Below are 19,545 nucleotides of genomic sequence, written 5' to 3' on the forward strand. Positions count from 1 at the left end.
TTTTAGAATATACAATTCATTGGGTTTTAATATGTTCATAAGTTTGTGCAACAGTATCTAATTCCTGAACAATCATCATCCCAAAAAGAAAGCTGTACTCATTAGCAGTCACTCCCATTCCCACCTCTCCTCATTCCTGGAAACCACTAATCTACTTTCTATCTGTGTGGATTTGCCTGTTGTAGACATTTCATATAAATGGAGCTCTGCAATACATGTTCTTTTGTGATCAACTTTCTTCATGTGGTGTAATTTTTTTTTTTTTTTTGGGAGACAGAGTCTCGCTGTGTTGCCCAGGCTAGAATGCAGCAGCACAATCTCAGTTCACTGTAACCTGCACCTCCTAGGTTCAAGTGATTCTCCTGCCTGAGCCTCCTGGGTAGCTGGGATGGGGTACATGCCACTGTGCCTGGCTAAGTTTTTGTATTTGTAGTAGAGATGAGGTTTCACCATGTTGGTCAGGCTGGTCTCGAACTCCTGATCTCAGGTGATCCGCCTGCCTCGGCCTCCCACAGTGCTGGGATTATAGGCGTGAGTCACCATGCCCAACCTCATGTAGTGTAATTCTTTTGAGGTTCGTTTATGTTGTAGCTTGTATTAGTACTTACTTTATTTTGGTAAAATATATTTAACATAAAGTTTACTATTTAAATCATTTTTAAGTGTATAATTCAGTGGTATTTAGTACATTCACAGTATTATGCAACCAACACCACTATCCATTTTCAGAACTTTTTCATCATCCCACGTAGAAACTCTACACCTTTGAAATAATGGCTGTCCATTTCCCCTCCTAGCCACTAGTTACTTTTTTCTATGTTCTATCTTTATGAATTTGTCTATTCTAGATACCTCATGGAAGTGGAAACATAGAATTTTTTGTGCTTTTGTGTCAGGCTTATTTCACTTAGCATAATGTTTTCAAGGTCTATCCATGTTGTATATAGCATGTGTCAGAATTTCCTTAAGGCTGAATACTATTCCATTGTATATCACATTTTGTTTATCCATTCTTTCGTTGATGGACATTTGGCTGTTGTGAATACTATTAATACTACTCTGAACATGGGTGTACAGATATTGGTTAGAGTCCCAGCTGGATTATATGTGGTTATGCTTAATTTTTTGAGGAACTACCACACTTTTCACAGTAGCTACACCATTTTACATTCCCACCGGCAATGTACAAGGGTTCTAATTTCACTACATCCCCTCCAATATTTGGTATCTTTCCTTTCTTAAAAAAATAGCCAGCCTAGTGAGTGTGAAGTGGCATCTCAATGTGGTTTTGATTTGCATCTCCCTAATGACTAGTGATGTTGAGCATTTGTTATGTGCTTATTGGCCCTTTGTGTATCTTACTTGGAGAAATGTCTATTCAAGTCCTTTGCCCAGTTTTGAATTGGGTTGTTGTTTGTTGTTGAGATGTAGGAGTTCTTTATATATGCTGGCTGTTAATCCCTTGTCATATGTATGATTTGGAAATATTTTCTCCCATTCTGTGGGTTGACTTTTCTTTATTGATGGTATCCCTTAATGCACAAAAACTTTTAATTTTGATGTTTAATTTGTATGTTTTTTTTTTTTAAATGAAGAGTTGATGTTAATTTTTAAACATTTGATAGAATTCACCAGTGAAGCTTTCTGTTTCTGAGATTTTCTTCGTGGGAAGTTTTCTCAATCAGTAATTTAGTCTTTTTACTTGTTACATAGGTCTATTCAGATTTTCTGTTTCTTCTTAAGTCAGTTTCTTTTCTTTTTTCTTTTTTTCTTTCAACACCTAAGCATATCATAGAGTTAGTTTCAGTAGTTTCCTGTCTTTGTAGGAATTTGTCCATTTTAACTAGGTTATCCAATTTGTTGGCATAAAGTTGTTCATAGTGTCTTTTAAAATCCTTTTTATTTCAGTGAGGTTGAGAGTAATGTTCCCTCTTTGTTTTTTGATTCTAATAAATTGAGTCACCTTTCTTTCTTGGCCAGTCTAACCAAAGGTTTTTCAGTTTTGTTGATCCTTTAAAAAAAAAACTTGTGTTCATTGGCTTTTCTCGATTGTGTTTCTGTTGTCTGTTTCATTTATTGCCTCTCTTTATTGTTTCCCTCCTTCTGCTTTGCTTGCTTTGGGTTTACTTGCTCTTTTTCCTCATTTCTTAAGGTATAATCTTAGGTTATTGATTTGAGATCTTTTTCCCCAATTCTTTAGATTGTAGCAAAATAAACATAGCATAAAATTTACCATCTTAATGGTATTAAATACCTGCATAATGTTGTGAACTGTAGTCCCCATCTACCTCCACAACTCTTTAAAACTGAAACTGTATACCCATTAAACAATTAAATAGTAACTCCCCATTCGCTGCTCCCCAGGCCCCTTGGCAACCACCATTCTACTTTCTGTCTGTGATTTCGACTACTCTTTTTTTTTTTCTCTTTTTTTGGAGATATGGTCTTACTCTGTCACCCAGGCTGGAGTTCAGTGGCACAATCATGGCTCACTGCAGCAAGTGATCCTTCCACCTCAGCCTCTCGAATAGCTGGGACTACAAGTGTGTGCCATCATGCCCGGCTAATTTTAAAAATTTCTTGTAGAGACAGAGTCCCACTATGTTGCCCAGGCTGGTCTCACACTCCTTGGCTGGCGCAATCCTTCCACCTTCATCTCCCAAAGTGCTGGAATTATAGGTGCAAGCCACTGTGCCCGGCCTTGATTTTGACTACTCTTAGTACCTCATCTAAGGGGCATCATACAGCATTTGTCCTGTTGTGACCAGCTTATTTCACTTAGCATAATGGCTTTAAAGTTCATCCCTGTTATAGCATATGTCAGAATTTCCTTTTTATAAAGGCTGGATAGTATTCCATGTATGTATGTACCACATTTTGCTTATCCATTTATGTGTCTGTGGACACTTGGGTTGCTTCTGCCTTTTAGCTATTGTGAATAATGCTGCTATGAACACAGGTATACCACTATCTTCTCCAGACCCTGCCTGCTTTCAGTGCTTTGGGGTATATACCTGGAAGTGGAATTGCTGGAGCATATGGTAATTCCATTTTTAATTATTCGAGGAACCAGTATACTGTTTTACACAGCACCTGTAGCGTTTTACATTCCCACCAACAGTGCACAAGTGTTTCAATTTCTCCACATCTTTGTCAACACTTATCATTTTTTCTGTTTTTCTTTATAGTAGCCATCCTGATGGGTGTGAGGTGGTATTGAGATCGTCTTTTTTTTTTTTTTTTTAATGTAGGTGCTTATAGGTATAAATTAACTTCTCACCGTTTTACTACACCCTTATGTTTTCTTGGGTTATGTTTTCCTTTTCATTAATCTCAAAGTATTTTCTAATTTCCCCTGTGATTTTTTTCTTTGACCCATTGGCTATTTAGGAGGATGTTGATTTTCACATATTTTAATGTTCTATATTTCTTTGTTCTTTCAGATTTTATTCTGCTGTCTTTGGAGAACATGCTTTCTATGATTTTTATCGTTTTAAATCTGTAGAGACTTGTTTTATGGCTTAACATTGTTTATCATGTGTAATATCCATATGCCCTTGAGAATAATATATTGTATTATTTCTAGTTCAAATAATTTATAGATGTTGATAATGTATTGTGTTATTAGAGGAAAATATATGTCATTTTAATCTGATGATTTAATATTTTGAGGCTATCCTTTTGACTTATATAAAGAGCTCCCTGTTTATGTTATCTGAATTTATTGGGAGGCATATCTGTGTCCAGAACATAGCATGTTTAAGTGACAGGTATGAATCTTGTTAGTGCCTATTACTGCCTGGTGACTGGCATCATGGGCAAGGAACTGAACTTCAGTAAATGGAGGACTTGGTTTGCTGTGAATGTTTTGAACACTGAATGAGTCCTTTGCTTATTATATAATTTTTGAGAGCCTAAGCACATGATGTTTCGTAGGTTATATGAATGGTTACTCTGCTTTACTATTATCATTAATTACCATAAAGCATCCCCATGAAATGCATGTTTGCTGCATTCTTGGCCTGTCATTTAAATAGATCTGTTTTTACTGACCTGTGATTTATCTACAACAAAGAGCATCCCTTGTACGTGTATGGTTTGATAGTTTGATGAGTTTTGACAAATATATACACCTATATAAGTATCACCCCAACCAAGATAGCATTTAATCACTTCCAAAAGTTCCTTCCACCTTATGCAATTACTAATATGCATTGTCACTATAGATTAAATTTCCTTTTCTAGAATTTCATAAAATGAAATGGTATTGTCAGTACTCCTGTGTCTAGCACTAAATGTGTTTCTAAGATGAATTCAAATTTTTGTATGTATCAATATTCCTGTTTCTTGGGGAAGAGGTATTACATTGTGTTAATATATTACAATTTATCCATTCATCTGTTGATGGGCATTTGGATTGTATCCAGGTTTTGACTCTGAACAGAGCCTCTGTGAACATTCTTATAAAGAGTACTGGATAGTATGCTTTCATTTTCGTGTCCTTAAGGGAAATTATGGTTCTGTGATTTCATTTGTTGTAAGCCTTAGATATTTGTTATTTGATTTCCAAATATTTGGGTATTTTTATGCTATCATTTTGTTATCAATTTGTAGTTTAATTTTGTTATGGTCAAAGAATGTACTTTGTATGACTTTAGTCCTTTTAAATTTATCAGTATTTGTTTTATAGGACAGAATGTAGTCCATTTTGTTGAATTTTCCATGCACATGAAAAAAAATGCGTATAATGCCATGGGTGGGTGGATTGTTGTGTAATGCCAGTCAGGTCAAGTTTCATGATAGTGTCATTCAGGTATTCCATATCAGTACTTTTTTTTCTTGTGTTATCAAGTCATTGAGGAGGCATGGTGAAGTTTCCAGTAGATTTGTCTGTTTTTCCTTTCGGCTCTATCGATGTTTCCTTTATATATTTTGAAGTTCTATTTTTGTGTTCATGCACATTTAGAATTATGTTTTCTTGGGGGACTTAACCGTTTTATTATTATGTACTGTCTCTCTTTATCCCTGTTAGTATTTCTTGTTATGAAAACTGCTAATGGTAGTGAATAGATAAAAGTGTAGTTGGATTACAATCTTAATCTGCCATTTTCCTAGATGATTGGTTATGTTTCTTCTTTTTTCTCTTTCTGTCTTTTGTGTATCAATCAAATGGTTTTTATGGTTTTATTTTTTTGATTTAAAACTTTTTTTTGAGACAGGGTCTCACTCTATCTCTCAGGATGGAGTACGGTGGTGCCATCACAGCTCACTGCATCCCCGACCTCTGGGGCTCAAGTGAACCTCCCACCTCAGGCCATTCACTGCACCCCTAGGAGCTGGGACCATTTCTGGCTAATTTTTGTATTATTTTTTGTAGAGATAGGGTTTCACAGTGTTGCCCAGGCTGGTCCCGAACTTCCGGACTCAAGCCATCTGCCCGCCTCGGCCTCCCAAAATGCTGGGATTATAGGTGTGAGCTGCTGCACCCAAGCTATTTTATTTTCATTTCTCTCTTAAAAATATTTGTAGTGGTGGCTCTGTGTTAAATTTTTTCATTCTTTTTCTCTCTGTACTTCAGTTTGGATACTTTCAGTATATTTTCAAATTTACTGATCTTTCATTCTTACCTGATTAATTCCATCCACTTTTTAATTTTACATTTTTTTTGTCTCTAGACTTTTATCTGGGCCCTTTTTAATATATTTCTTCGTCATTATGTGGATCATTTCCAGCATGCTTATAATAGCTTATATAAAGTCCTTGATTGCTAATTTCATCATCTTTGTTATTTCTGCATTCTCAGTTGACTGAATTTTCTGCTAGTTGTGTATGGTAGTTTTCTTCTTCATATCATGTCTTCATATCATTTTATTGAATGCTTAGTATTTTGAATTTTACATTGTTGAGCATCAGGTGTTGTATTCCTGTTAAGGAGTATTGGACTTTATTTTTTCGGAAGTGGTTACATTTGTCTGTGGCTTATGTTGTTAGGCAGTATGTAGGTATGGTTGAGCTGCATTGCTAGGGTCTAAACTCCCCTGTATATCCACTGAATCCTCTGGATTTTCAATAGATGCTTCACTGTGGCCTCATCTCTGACAACTGTGTGAGCGTTGGATCTCTTTAGCATATCGCCCTCGGTCACTTTTTGACCAGTTTCATGGAGTTTTTCACCTGTGCATGCGTGGGTTTTTCAGAAGGTCTTCACTGATACTTGGAAAGTGCCTCTAGGCAGAAAGTTGAGGCAAACTTCTGGCTTATCTAATTCATTTTCCTTCTTGGAGATTATCATTCAGTACTGCCTGTGGCCTCATGTCTTTAAAAAGTTAACCTCGGTGTGTATTTTAAATCTATTTTTCCAGTTTTCTAATTGTTTACAACGGGAGTGTAAGTCTGGTCTGTTTTTCCACCCTGGCTGGAAGTGGAAGTCATGGCCTACCATTTTATTTTCAAACCTTTTTTTTTCCCTACCCAGAATTAGCCTGAAATGCCTCATCTACGATTACTAATAAGAGAGCCTGTTAATTTTGTTTGAAAAATTTAAAGGAACTAGTTTACAGTTTTTCAACCGTGTTATTAATAAAAATTAAATTTCCCTACTTTATCATAGTCTCCCTTTTTATCGTAGTCTTTTGTCTATAATAGTTAAGGGGCAGGGGGAAGCTAGATGTATTATTAAGTAATTTTTACTTTTCTCATTTTTTTAGACCTAAGGATTGTCTTCGGTCTATTATGAGAAGAGTGAACCACAAAGATCCTCACGTTGCTATGCAGGCTTTGACTGTGAGTGGTTTCGTTTTAACCTGTACCACAAAATTACCTGCCACAATTGAGCCCCTTTAACTTCTGATTTTGTGCTTTTAGCTTCTAGGAGCATGTGTATCAAACTGTGGCAAAATTTTTCATTTAGAAGTATGTTCAAGAGATTTTGCTAGTGAAGTAAGCAACGTATTAAATAAGGTAAGGAGCATTATTTCCAGAAATTAATTAAGGCAGTCTTCTTTCTTCACATATTTTATTGTTTAAATCTTCACAGAGGACTATTCTATTTCTTTTTAAGAAATCCTTTCTAGGCTCTGTCTATCCAGTATATAAATAAATATTATGTTTTGTTGAAGAGACTGCGGATTCATGTAACTTTGAGTTAGTTTTTTCGAGCCATATTAGAGTATTTTTAACCTGTTCTTTTCCATCATACTTTGATCTGATAAGAAAACAGGTATTTCTATATCTAATTAAATAATATCAGTCTATTGTACGTACTGTTTTTGTAGGCACAAGGTATTTTCCTAATGGAAAACCTTTCAGAAACACTGCAAAAAGTCTATGGCACTGTTGAGTTTTTATCTTTATCAATAAGGCTGCTTCCTGGCCATCACAGGATTTTAATACTATACTGCTGTTCTTACTGGCTGAACCCACAGCTGGAGTTGCCTCAAAAGTGGTGGCGGGGGAGTTTCCACAAGGGACTGCCCCAAACTGTTCCAGATAGGGCCAGATGAGAGTCCAAAAAAAGAGGCACTAAATGCCAGGGTGATCAGTCTAAAGCATTTATTAGGGGAACTTACATAGGAGGGCTGCAGTTTATAGGAGGGTTTAAGGAATTTGGCTCAGGGTTGGGGCTGGTTTCTATGTGTTTAGCAACATACTTGATCTTTTAGTGTTTTGGGCCACAACCTGAACAACTTTATCAGTGCCTGAGAATGTTCAAGGCCCCAGTTTGGGTCCAAACCTATGGTGGAAAACATGCAGCTGGCTAGGTCACAGAGCGGGACAAGGCACTCTGTTTTTCTATTGGGACACAGAAAGAAAGCAGGGAGAACTGGGGACCCTACAACTGCCCACTCAACTGTAGAATTCCAGTCACACAGTTCAAGAAATGTTTCAATTTTCAATTAGTAATATGTGAGTTTCCCCAGTAAAAATTTGTGCGTTCTAAAAGTAATTATTTTTGGCCTTTTTAGGGGGAGTACTGTAAATCAAGAAAAAGTTTTTGTATGTTAAGAGGGAAAATGCCTCATGTTTTTGGGAAAAATGAGTAGTTCCAGGTTACAGTAGAAAAATAGCAGTATGGAAATATAGTAAGAATATAAAATTCTGTACTTTTCGAACATCATGGTTAAATGATAATTCTTTCCCTTTCCTGCTTTATGCAGTTAATATTTATTTTCTACTAATTAATAAACATTGTCTTTTAATGTCCTGAATGTCCATCGAGATTACAACTGTTTATGAAGAGATTCTAATACCATGTTTTTTGTAATGTAGGTGAAAAATGTGGTATACTTACCTATGTATAATAGTGCAAGCAGCCATTTCCAAAAATGACTACCTATAGGCAAGAGGACTTCTCTTTATTTTCTGAATGTTTTACAGTGAACATATTGGTTTTGTACTTAATAACATCCCGCCTTTTTTTTTTTTTTTTTGAGACAGTGTCTCTCTTTGTCACCCAGGCTGGAGTACAGTGGCGTGATCTCAGCTGACTGCAGCCTCTGCCTCCCGGGTTCAAGTGATTCTCCTGCCTCAGCCTCCTGAGTAGCTGGGATTACAGGGATGCGCCACCACGCCTGGCTGGTTTTTGTAGTGTTAGCAGAGACGGGGTTTCACCATGGGGATGGTCAGCCTGGTCTCGAACTCCTGACCTTGTGATTGCCCACCTTGGCCTTCCAAAGTGCTGGGATTACAGGCATGAGCCACCACGCCCAGCCAACATCCTGCCCTTTTAAAAAATTTCCTTTTATTAAACAAATTAAGTTCATGTATAGTCTCAATAAAGCGTTTACAAATCCATTATATGCTCCTTGACCAAAATACAGATTACATGTGCACTTAGGAAGAATTTTTTTTCTTCTAATAGAGTAATCTAAAAGTCTAACCTTCTCCATTTTTAAAAGCTTTTGCCAGTTATTTAGTAAGCATTGATTTGAAATACATTCATGACATTTCATAGAGGAGTTATTTCTTCTCTGGTATCTGTGAAGGTTTCTTTATATCTATTACATCAAATAGTAAGACTTCAAATTATTGCCGCTATGAAGATACATCAGTATTTTAATGAACTGGCCAGGTTTTTTTCCTTAATAAGCAATGAGTAAAATAATTTATTTTGAAAACTCACTACATTTATCTCTTTCTTTAATACAGAAGAATAATGCCCTGCACACCTGCCTTAGACTAACTTGAATCTTTGTTATACATCAACCATAAAGAGTTATGTTATTTTGGGCTGGGCACGGTGGCTCATGCCTGTAATCGCAGCACTTTGGGAGGCTGAGGCGGGCGAATCAGTTGGGGTCAGGAGTTCAAGACCAGCCTGGCCAACATGGTGAAACCCCGCGTCTACTAAAAGTACAAAAATTAGCTGGACATGGTGGTGTGCGCCTGTAATCCTACTCGGGAGGTTGACACAAGAGAATCGCTTGAACCCCATCCCCCACCCCCCTCTGGGAGGCGGAGGTTGCAGTGTGCTGAGATCGAGCCACTGCAGTCCGGCCTCTGCCACAGGGTGAGACTCTGTCTCAAAAAAACAAACAAAAAAAAAAAAAAAAAAAAAAAGAAAAGAAAAAAACAGTTATGTTATTTTGAAGAAATTAAATTTTCAAAATGATTAACATGCAGTGTACCTCAAACTATGCCCCAGATAATTAAGCATCATGGAAAAAATGCATAGTCATGAACATTAAGAAGTCAGGAATTTGGAATAAAGGAACTGTATCATTTATTCTCTCCTTCCCACTTTTTTATTGCTTTGCAAAAAGCAGACACTTTTCCTGTCTTACTGATGTACAAACCTTGCTTCGTTGCAAAATATTCTGAAAAGTCCTTTCAGATCTCCAAAATCTTATTACCTATTTAATGCTTTAATTTGAAGTGAGATATATATGATGGGTTTTTTCATAGTGTGAACATTAGTTTTATTTCGAATAACTATATTTTCTTATTTTTCTATAGCTATGCATAACTTGTGATTCAAAAAACATCACTTAATAACGTTACTATTTAAAATGTCTGTATTAAATCATTGGCTAGGAAATTGGTGCTCTTTTATTTCTTTTTCTATTTTACAGGGTCATCCTAAAGTATGTGAAAAATTAAAGGCTCTTATGGTTGAATGGACAGATGAATTTAAGAATGATCCACAGCTTAGTCTAATATCAGCAATGATTAAGAACCTTAAGGAACAAGGAGTTACGTTCCCAGCTATTGGCTCTCAGGTATTTTGGGAATGAAGTTGTGTGTGTGCTACAGTTTGTTTCTCTTAAATAGCTATATTTATTTGAATTTTTTTCTTCATTCCCAGGTAATTTTTACTACTTCAGAGGAGTTTTCGTTATTAATGCTAATTGTATTAGTAACTAGTTGTATTGCTAGTTAGTAATACTAGTTTTCTGGCATTCAGAGGTGCCAGAAAAGTATTATAATGGAATATTAATGTGCTCTAACCTCTCTACTTCTTTATAAATGAATTGGTTTAACATTTTGCAGTTTTTGAAATTTTTTGGTATAGTTTTTGTTTGTTTGTTTTTGAGATGGAGTCTTTGTTTGTCGCCCTGGATAGAGTACAGTGGCGTGATCTCGGCTCACTGCCACCTCTGCCTCCTGGGTTCAGGTGATTCTCCTGCCGCAGCCTCCTGAGTAGCTGGGACTACAGGCACGTGCAGCCAGACCCGGAAATTTTTTTTTTTTTTTAAATAGATAGAGGTGGGTTTCACCATGTTGGCCAGGCTGGTTTCGGACTCCTGACCTCAGGTGTTCTGCCCGCCTCGGCCTCCCAAAGTGCTAGGATTACAGGTGTGAGCCACCAGGCCCAGCCAGTACAGTTTTAATAATATACACAAAATAGCTTTATTAATTAGGTAACACTATCTTTTTAAATGCTCTTAATGCTATAATTTTCTACAAAGAATGATAGCTCAGAAATCAGGATATCCTTAAAAGTTAGGGATGACTTGAGAGATTCTTTTGTTGAGGAAATTTATGAATTCCTCTATTAACAATGAGAGGACTTTAGAAGGGGTAAATGGGAAGAGAAGCACCTGAAGCATTTTCTCCTTAGTAAGAGCCGACCAGTACATAAGTCTTCGTTTCCCCAGTGGATATGGCTAAATAGCTTAACTTTGCTCTCCTGTCCACCCTTGTGCCAAAAAAATTCAGTCTCTAATTTATGTCATGTAGAAAAAAAAACAAGAAATGTCTTTTTTATTCCTGTTTCTATTTTGGGTAACCTTCCTTTAGGATGCCCAACTAATCAAGAGGCTTAAAATACGTGCTGATTTACTACACTGTCTTTCCCCAGTTTATTGACTGGGACAGACTGTAATGAGCGATGTGAAACCATGAACAGCAATCTGTGAGTGTGGAGGGCTTATGTTTTGACCACTTCAGGGAGTCATGTAGCTTATCTACATTCATCCAGACCTACATGTGCTTTCTTCCCAAGGCATTTCCAGTTTATCTGAGCACTCTTGAGATGTGAAGACTCAAAAATGTATCTGGGAGAGGAAGGAAGCAAAGGACATTTTTCTTCTTAAAAAAATTTTGGTTTATGATTGGCTTTACAATGATAAATTAAGTCTTTGAAAATTCATTCATTCATAACTGATAGCTGGTTTTTACTACTCAGTATAGTTTCTAGAATCTGTATAATTAAGGAAAAATCTTAAACAGAATAATGCAAGACATTATACATTCCTTGACAACAGAAACAATGTTTATTTATCAAAGAGTAGACTCACTGCAGAGAACCCACCTAGAATAGGTAGAGAAAATGCAAGCCCACTAAATATCTAGAGTCTTTGGTTCTTGTTAACTCAAAACTTGGTTTGACCAGCATCACTGGCATTACCTGGAGGCTTGTTAGAAATGCAGCATGGTTGAACCCACTCCAGACCTATGGGTTCATTATCTCCATTTTAACAAGATCTTCAGAGGATTTATATGCACGTTGAGGTCTGAGAAGCACTGCTGCTCTAGAGGACAGCCTTCAGTGCAAGTGAAAACTGCGTTTCAGTCCACAAAGGGACTTACTCTTGTAAGAAAAGGAAGAATTAATGATTGTGCCATATGTACCCTTGTTTGGTTAATCTAGAATCTTAGCCACGGAAACAGTTTTAGGGAGCCTCTAATCTAATCCGCTCATTTTTACAGATGAGGAAACAGACTCAGAATGGTTAAGTGACTTGCCCAGGGACACAGCTCATAGTTGACAGCTGGAACTAGAACACAGGCATGCTGATTCTCAGTTCTTTTCACTGCTCGAGTCTGCCTTCTTTGATAGAGAGGTTAGTGAATATGTGTCTGTCTAGACCAGGCTTCCAGTGGAGTGAATGCTGGCAAGAGCATTATGTCTTGATTGGTAGAGAAACTAGCTTATTCTCTTATTCAAGAAATTCAGGACATAGAAGAGCAAGAGTAAAGATAGGACTTAATTTTCATCCTTTGATCTAGATGTTATGAAGTATGTAACAGCTGATCTTGTCATAGTGGCTATATTTCACCTACAAGAAATATATATAAAGTAAAATATGATGAGGTAGAATGATTTTTTTAGTGGTTTCTGAAAAGCTTATTAGAAACCCTACGTGTAAAGAGCTTCACATTAAATGAAAAAAATAAATCATCTAAGTTCAACTGCAGAACTCCCTGTAGATTTTAAAGCCACTTAGTTACTTAAGTTATTACTGTGTTTTCATCAGACTAGATTTTTGTTAGGGCATACTTAACAAAAACCTCTGAAGATATATTTTTCTAAGTATATTTTTTTCATCTGAGTACAGAAGAAAATAATGTAAAAATATTAAGAAAAGTGATAAAGTCACCTGACTCATAATGATGCAGTTCTGTTAGCACTAACTTTTGATGTAAAGATAGAAGTAGGCTAGCAGCACCGCTACCGTAGTTGGCTGCTTAATAAGACAAGTGTTATTGTTACATTTAGAACCTGATGATAGAAAGGAACTTTGAATAAAAAGTGCAGTTCAGAAACATGTGGCTTCACATAGCTTATTTCTGCACTTCTCTACTGGTAGAGATTTCTTCACACACCATAAAAGTTCAAATCTATCTAATTGTGAAGTTTGCCAAATTGTGAACAAAAATTTATATAAACCGTAAAACTTATTTCTGACCAGGCATACCTGTAGTTTTCAGAAGTGTCTGATAATTAAAACATTATCTAAAGAAAATTGCAACTAGAGATAGGTCAGAATTGAGAGTGTTTAAAGTTGTATTCCGTGAACACCAAAAAATTTTTTTCTTCTCAGCTCTTCTAAAAATAAATGCCTGGCCAGGCGCGGTGGCTCACGCCTGTAATCCTAGCACTTTGGGAGGCCGAGGCGGGTGGGTCATGAGGTCAGGAGATTGAGACCATCCTGGCTAACATGGTGAAAACCCGTCTCTACTAAAAATACAAAAAATTAGCCAGGCGTAGTGGCAGGTGCCTGTAGTCCCAGCTACTCAGGAGGCTGAGGCAGGAGAATGGTGTGAACCCGGGAGGCGGAGCTTGCAGTGAGCCAAGATCTCGTCACTGTACTCCAGCCTGGGCGACAGAGCGAGACTCTGTCTCATAAATAAATAAATAAATAAATGCCTGCGCATTTGTTTGACAATACGAAATCCAGTAAGTGAGGAATGTAGAACTGTATTTTATTATAATGTTGAATATTTTTCCTTTCATACCCTCAACAAACATTGATTGATTGCTTGTAATATATAGGCACATTCCCTCAGGGAACATACAGTCTGGTTGTGGAGACAGACATGTAATCAGACAATTATAACAGAAGCTGAGATTATTGCCTGTTACAATGTTCCAGTCAGTGTTCTAAGTGCTGTACATGTGGCAATTTGAATGTGTTTTAGAATTTCATTTTTAAATTGTTTGCCCTGGGAATGACAATATACATTCATAACTTTTCATGATCTACTTTGAGTTAATATTTGATGTAAAATATAGCAACTTTGCGTCTGTAGAGGTCTATTTACACTGTAGTTGTCATGTGTATTACCTCTACATACGTTATAAGCCCCGGAGGTAATGTTACATACTTTTTGTTTTAAACCCTGAATGAGCCCATCTGATCTGATTTTGGAATCACATGTGTTAATTTAATACTTTAAATAGGCTGTGAGGTGCCCATGAGGTGTAGGTGCTATTATCGTAGTCATTTTATTGATGAGGAATTTGAGGCACCAAGAGGCTAATTTGCCCAGTGTCATCCAGCTGGAAAGTGGTAGATGTGGGATTTGAACTCATGTCTGTCTGACTGCACAACTTACATTCTTAACCACTCATATCACAGTACCTTGTTTAAAGGTGTTATCATAAGAACAAACAAGAGAATGTGTAATTAACAGGTTTAGGGATGCTTCATTGACAGTGATATTTTAGCTGATTACTGACTGATGTGTTCAAACTCAAAAGGGAAAAAGTGAACGGAGCAAAGGAGCCATAGGGGGAGAACGTTGTAAGTAGAAGTAAATGAGTGTGAGACCTGTAAAGTACCGGTATAGAGACTGCTCAGGAACTGCTAGTAGTTTCTGGTAACTGGCAGAATGGTTGGAAATGAGGTTGGTAAGACAGGCTAAATTCTGATTTGCCTTGAATGCTATGCAAAAACTGAGAGGCCACAGAGCCCATAGGCTTTAGAAGCTTGTAATTCCAGCAGTGTGAATTGATTTATATGTTTGTTTGTTGTGTATTCCCTTATTTACACAATTTAATAGAGGCAGTGATATACTGTCAGAATTAACCACTTGTAATGTGGTTTACAAAACAGGATTTTTGAGCATTTATATCGTTATATATATATATATATCTGAGTTCCTTAAGATAACATGCTGACACTTGATCCAAAAGGAAATGATAAATCTAACTATTAATAGATACTACAGTTTTTTTTTTTAACTATTTATGTTTAAAGTAATTATCTCTTTCTGTCTCCCAGCCTCTTTTCTGGTTTTGGAGTTTTTTAAAACACGTTGAAATCTTCTCTAGTCTGTCTTCTCTGACTTGTGTACCATATGCTTTTAGTTGAACCTCTTGACACAAACCTGGGAGGGTGTGCCTAGGCTGCCTCCTCTAAGTGTCCAGTTGCTCTCTGTGTCTTGCAATTCTGATTCATTTCCCTCTCCCTTTTAAGGTGGAAGCTGCTGCAGTTTGGATTTCTTCTTTCAGAAATCTGTGCTAGATTGATGAGAAAGGTTTTGCAAATTCTTAGGGTGGGTAAGAGGAGGAGAATTTGATAACAACCCTCAAATACTGTGTTCCTCTTTTTTGTTAGGCTGCAGAACAAGCAAAAGCAAGCCCAGCTCTTGTAGCCAAGGATCCTGGTACTGTGGCTAACAAAAAAGAAGAAGAAGATTTAGCAAAAGGTGCGTTTTTAAGTCCCTGATGGTGGGAATAACATAAGCCTTTATTTTTTCTCTGAGATATTTAAAGGTAAAATAAATAGAACTTTATAGCAAAAGCTGAAATCTACTTTGTTGCCCTCCTCAGTATTCTTTCCTTTACTCTTGAGAGGCAATTACTGTCACATGTATCCTTTCAGTCTATGTTTTTATGACAGTTTTTTACTATACCGTGTATCCAAAAACAATATCAAGTGCTTTTTTGTGTCTAACAAATTTGTTTTTTGTAGATAGTACACTGGAAGTGCCATTTGCCACTTGCTTTTCTCATGCAACATTATGTTTGAGATCTATTCGTGTGATATATCCATTAACTGTTCTATAATATCCAGTGTACTAATGAGTGTACCATATTTTTCTGTCTTCCTACTGATGGACCTGTGGATTATTTCTGATTTTTTTTTTTTTTTTACTAAAATTAAGCTGCAGTGAGTATTCTTGTACATATTCTCTGTGCACATATATGTGACCATCTCTATTATGTGTGACTAAAAGCAATATTGTTGCATCATGGCATTGGTATATCTTCAGTTTTGTTAAATGGTTGTATGATTTCCTTTTCCATTAGCAGTGTATGAAAGCTATTATTATTAATCTGACAACACTTGGTAGTCTTAAGAGTTTAACTTTCGTGAATCTGGTAGGTTTAAAATGATGTCCTGTTATTTTAATTTTTATTTTTTTGATTGCTAGTGAGACTGAGTTCTTTTTTTGTATATTCACTGGTCATTATGTTTTTCTCTTGGGTAAATTGTCTTTTGTTAAATAAAATTATGATATGTAGAAGTCTTTATTTGAAATATTAGTTTGTTATCTGTTGTAATTATTGTAGGTATCTACTCCTGGTTTTTGACCTTAAATTTGATAATGGTGTATTTTATCAAGTAGAAATTTTAAGTTTTGAGAAGGCCAGAGTTGTTTGCTTTTTTATTATGATGTTTACTTCGTAATGGCTTTTAAAAAATATTATTCCCTACCTCAAGGTCCTAAAAGATAGTTTTCTGTATTGACTTTTAGTAGCTTTAAAGTTTCGTTTTCATATTGTTTCTTTTATTACTCTAAAACAAGAGCGGAAGAGCCGAAAGGGTTCTGTGTTGAATTGAAAGCAGGATAATCAATGCACTGATATTACATTTCAGAGCCTGAGTGACATGTGGTGATGGTCTGCACTTGGGAAGTAGTGGTGGAGATAGAGACACGTTTGAGATCTATTTTGGAGGATTTGTTAGGTTGAGTCTTTAGACTGATAAGAATTACCCTTGGAGCAATAAAATCTCGATTCTCCAAGATTGCCTTTAAGGCTTTGATTTAGTAAGTCTGCAGTGAAGCTTGATATTCTTGACTTTCCAGGCAATTTTGATGATTATTTTGAAAAAAAGGTCAAGGAAAATATCTGCAGCTAAAAAAGAAAAGTAGATCTAAGAGTTTGTATTTTTTATTACCCAGAATAATTTACATTGTATTTGTTCAGTAAAAATAGGAGTTATCATGCTGTTCCAATTTTGTTAATTTATTTTTAAACTTTCAGTTGTGAATGAATAAATAAACTGACAAAATGATTTTTGTTCAATATATCAGGATATGTTCTAGTTTCTAACTATACTATTGAAGGAAGAATACCTTTTATCTTGATGTCTTTTTCTACTTCTTCAGATTGTTGGATATAATAACATTTTGGGTCTTTAAAAACTCATTGTTTTCTAGCCATTGAGTTGTCTCTCAAGGAACAAAGGCAGCAGTCAACCACCCTTTCCACTTTGTATCCAAGCACATCCAATCTCTTAACTAACCACCAACATGAAGGCCGAAAAGTTCGTGCTATATATGACTTTGAAGCTGCTGAAGACAATGAACTTACTTTTAAAGCTGGAGAAATTATTACAGTTCTTGATGACAGGTAATGTTAATATTACATTTAAAATTTGTACGAAAGTGTGTATGGCTTCTGTGTTTCATATTATTCCTGTTGATTGCAGTTACCAAATACAATAATAAATATTGACCCAGATGCTGCTCTGTATGACAGTTGGCTGATTTGCTTGTGTTATACTGGGTGGATTCTTATTTTGTTGTTTAATTTTTTTCTTATTTATTACTTAGTTTATAATTTGTTTTGGAGGCCTAGTTTAATCTATTCATTTTTGGTTCCACCTAATAATATAGATGGTTACATTATTTAAAAGGTTACAGTTTTAGAAAAACACTGAATATGTATATGTACTTAATGGAATTTGTAAGAAATATATAATCTATTGAGTTTTTTTTACACAGAACAGTATATCCATATGGAACAAATTTATTTTATATGGAATTACACATTTATTCAGGAGGTGATACAGTGCATCAGTTTATTTTTTTACTATAGCTTTGTGATGTTTTACTGGAAAATGAATTGTTACTGATGCTTGTTACTGATAATGAAGTATTAAAATTTGCAGGCGTTTTTTAAAAATCAGTTCAAATTGATTTAAAGTTCTTCCTGTAGTGTCTCTCTTACTTATTGCCTTAGTCCATTTGGGCTGCCGTAACAAACTACCATAGACTAACTGGTTTATAAACAACAGGAATTTATTTCTCACAGACAGATTGACTGTGTGTTGAAGGCCCACTTTCTGGTTTGTAGAAGGCTGTCATTTTGCTGTGTCCTCCCATGGCAGCAGGGGCAAATGAGCTCTCTGGGGTCTCTTTTATAAGGTCGCTAATCTCATTCATGACTTAATCGCTTTCCAAAGGCCCCACCTTCTGATACCATTGCTTTGGGGGTTAGGATTTCAACCTGTGAATTTTGGGAAGACACAAACATTCAGACATATTTTAACTTTTTTTTTTTTTTTTTGAGTGGAAGAAAATAAAGTTTGAGCTGGTTAGCTGGAAATTGCACAAAACCTTACGTCTGTTCTTTCAAAAACATGTATTGAGTGCTTGCTAGCTTTCCATATACTAGAGTTTACACCTAGGAGTGTACTCTTTGCGAATGTTTTGCACTGTGAACAGTGTCATCTTTCATATTTGTTCTGTTGGGAGAAAAAAAAAAACCTTGCTGCTGTGTACTAGAAAGAGCAATGATTTAGGAATGGAGACTGAAAATAAGAGCCTGTCTTTATAGCTCATTACAAAGACTTCTTACTCTGGAGCCTGTGAACCATCTGAAGCTGACAATTTTTTCGTATTGGTGCCTCTTTTTTTGGGAGAGAGTCCATAACTGCAGAGCATGCATTGGCAGTCAAGAAGATAAACAACCGTGTGTTTAATAGCTTCTTACCTTTTCTGAGGCTTCTTCTTCTTTTGTAATAAAGGAAGATTCATTGGCTTTTTCAGTGGGTTATTGTGAGATTCAAATTTTGTAATAGTGTAAGTTAAATACTACAAAAGATAAAGATTTACAGAAATAAATACATTTGTTATGGTAAAGCATTGTTTTTTGTTTGTCATAGTGATCCTAACTGGTGGAAAGGTGAAACCCATCAAGGCATAGGGTTATTTCCTTCTAATTTTGTGACTGCAGATCTCACTGCTGAACCAGAAATGAGTAAGTATTTTCCAGCCTGCCAATAAATGATGTTTTCTAATCCTTTTCTTAATGGAAGTTGAGTAAACTGAACTTTTTAGAGCAGTGTTTCCCAGGCTGGAGTGCAGTGGTGCGAGCTCGGATCACTGCAACCTCCGCCTCCTGGGTTCAGGTGATTCTCCTGCCTCAGCCTCCTGAGTAGCTGGGATTACAGGCACCCGCCGCCATGTCCAGCTGTTTTTGTGTGTGTATGTATTTTTAGTAGAGACAGGGTTTCACCATGTTGGCCAGGCTGGTCTTGAACTCCTGACCTCAGGTGATCCACCCGCCTCAGTCTCCCAAAGTGGTGGGATTACAGGCGTGAGCCATCGCACCTGGCCTAACTTTTCTTTTTCATATGTATCTATGTAGAGGTCATTGTAAAAATGCAAATTCATTAAGAAGTCTTACAGAATTTATACATTATATATTTTTCTTACCAGTTGATTACAGTGTGACAAGTACAGTATAACCTCAGGGAGGATTTTTCTTGTTCAAAGGTTGGGACCGTTTCTCTAGTGTGTAGTCCCAGACTTGAAAGCAGTGTTCTCCAAGCAACATGTCAGATATTCAGAAGGAGCCATTTT

General features: G+C 36.3%; 1 protein-coding gene across 4 annotated transcripts in view; it reads left to right on the forward strand.

The window, feature by feature from the left end:
* Positions 1-19,545, forward strand: part of STAM (signal transducing adaptor molecule) — a 72,441-nt gene that overhangs the window by 34,478 nt on the left and 18,418 nt on the right. For 3 of the 4 annotated variants that reach the window (XM_019035442.4, XM_063709919.1, XM_019035444.3), the window contains 6 exons: positions 6,708-6,783; positions 6,865-6,960; positions 10,071-10,217; positions 15,285-15,375; positions 17,116-17,308; positions 18,846-18,940. In XM_019035442.4, the coding sequence (XP_018890987.1) occupies positions 6,708-6,783; positions 6,865-6,960; positions 10,071-10,217; positions 15,285-15,375; positions 17,116-17,308; positions 18,846-18,940 (698 nt within the window). The remainder of the gene's footprint in view (positions 1-6,707; positions 6,784-6,864; positions 6,961-10,070; positions 10,218-15,284; positions 15,376-17,115; positions 17,309-18,845; positions 18,941-19,545) is intronic. The other variant, XM_055352245.1, reaches the window with a different exon arrangement.

Source organism: Gorilla gorilla, chromosome 8 (assembly GCF_029281585.2).
Source record: "Gorilla gorilla gorilla isolate KB3781 chromosome 8, NHGRI_mGorGor1-v2.1_pri, whole genome shotgun sequence".
Lineage (NCBI taxonomy): Eukaryota > Metazoa > Chordata > Mammalia > Primates > Hominidae > Gorilla > Gorilla gorilla.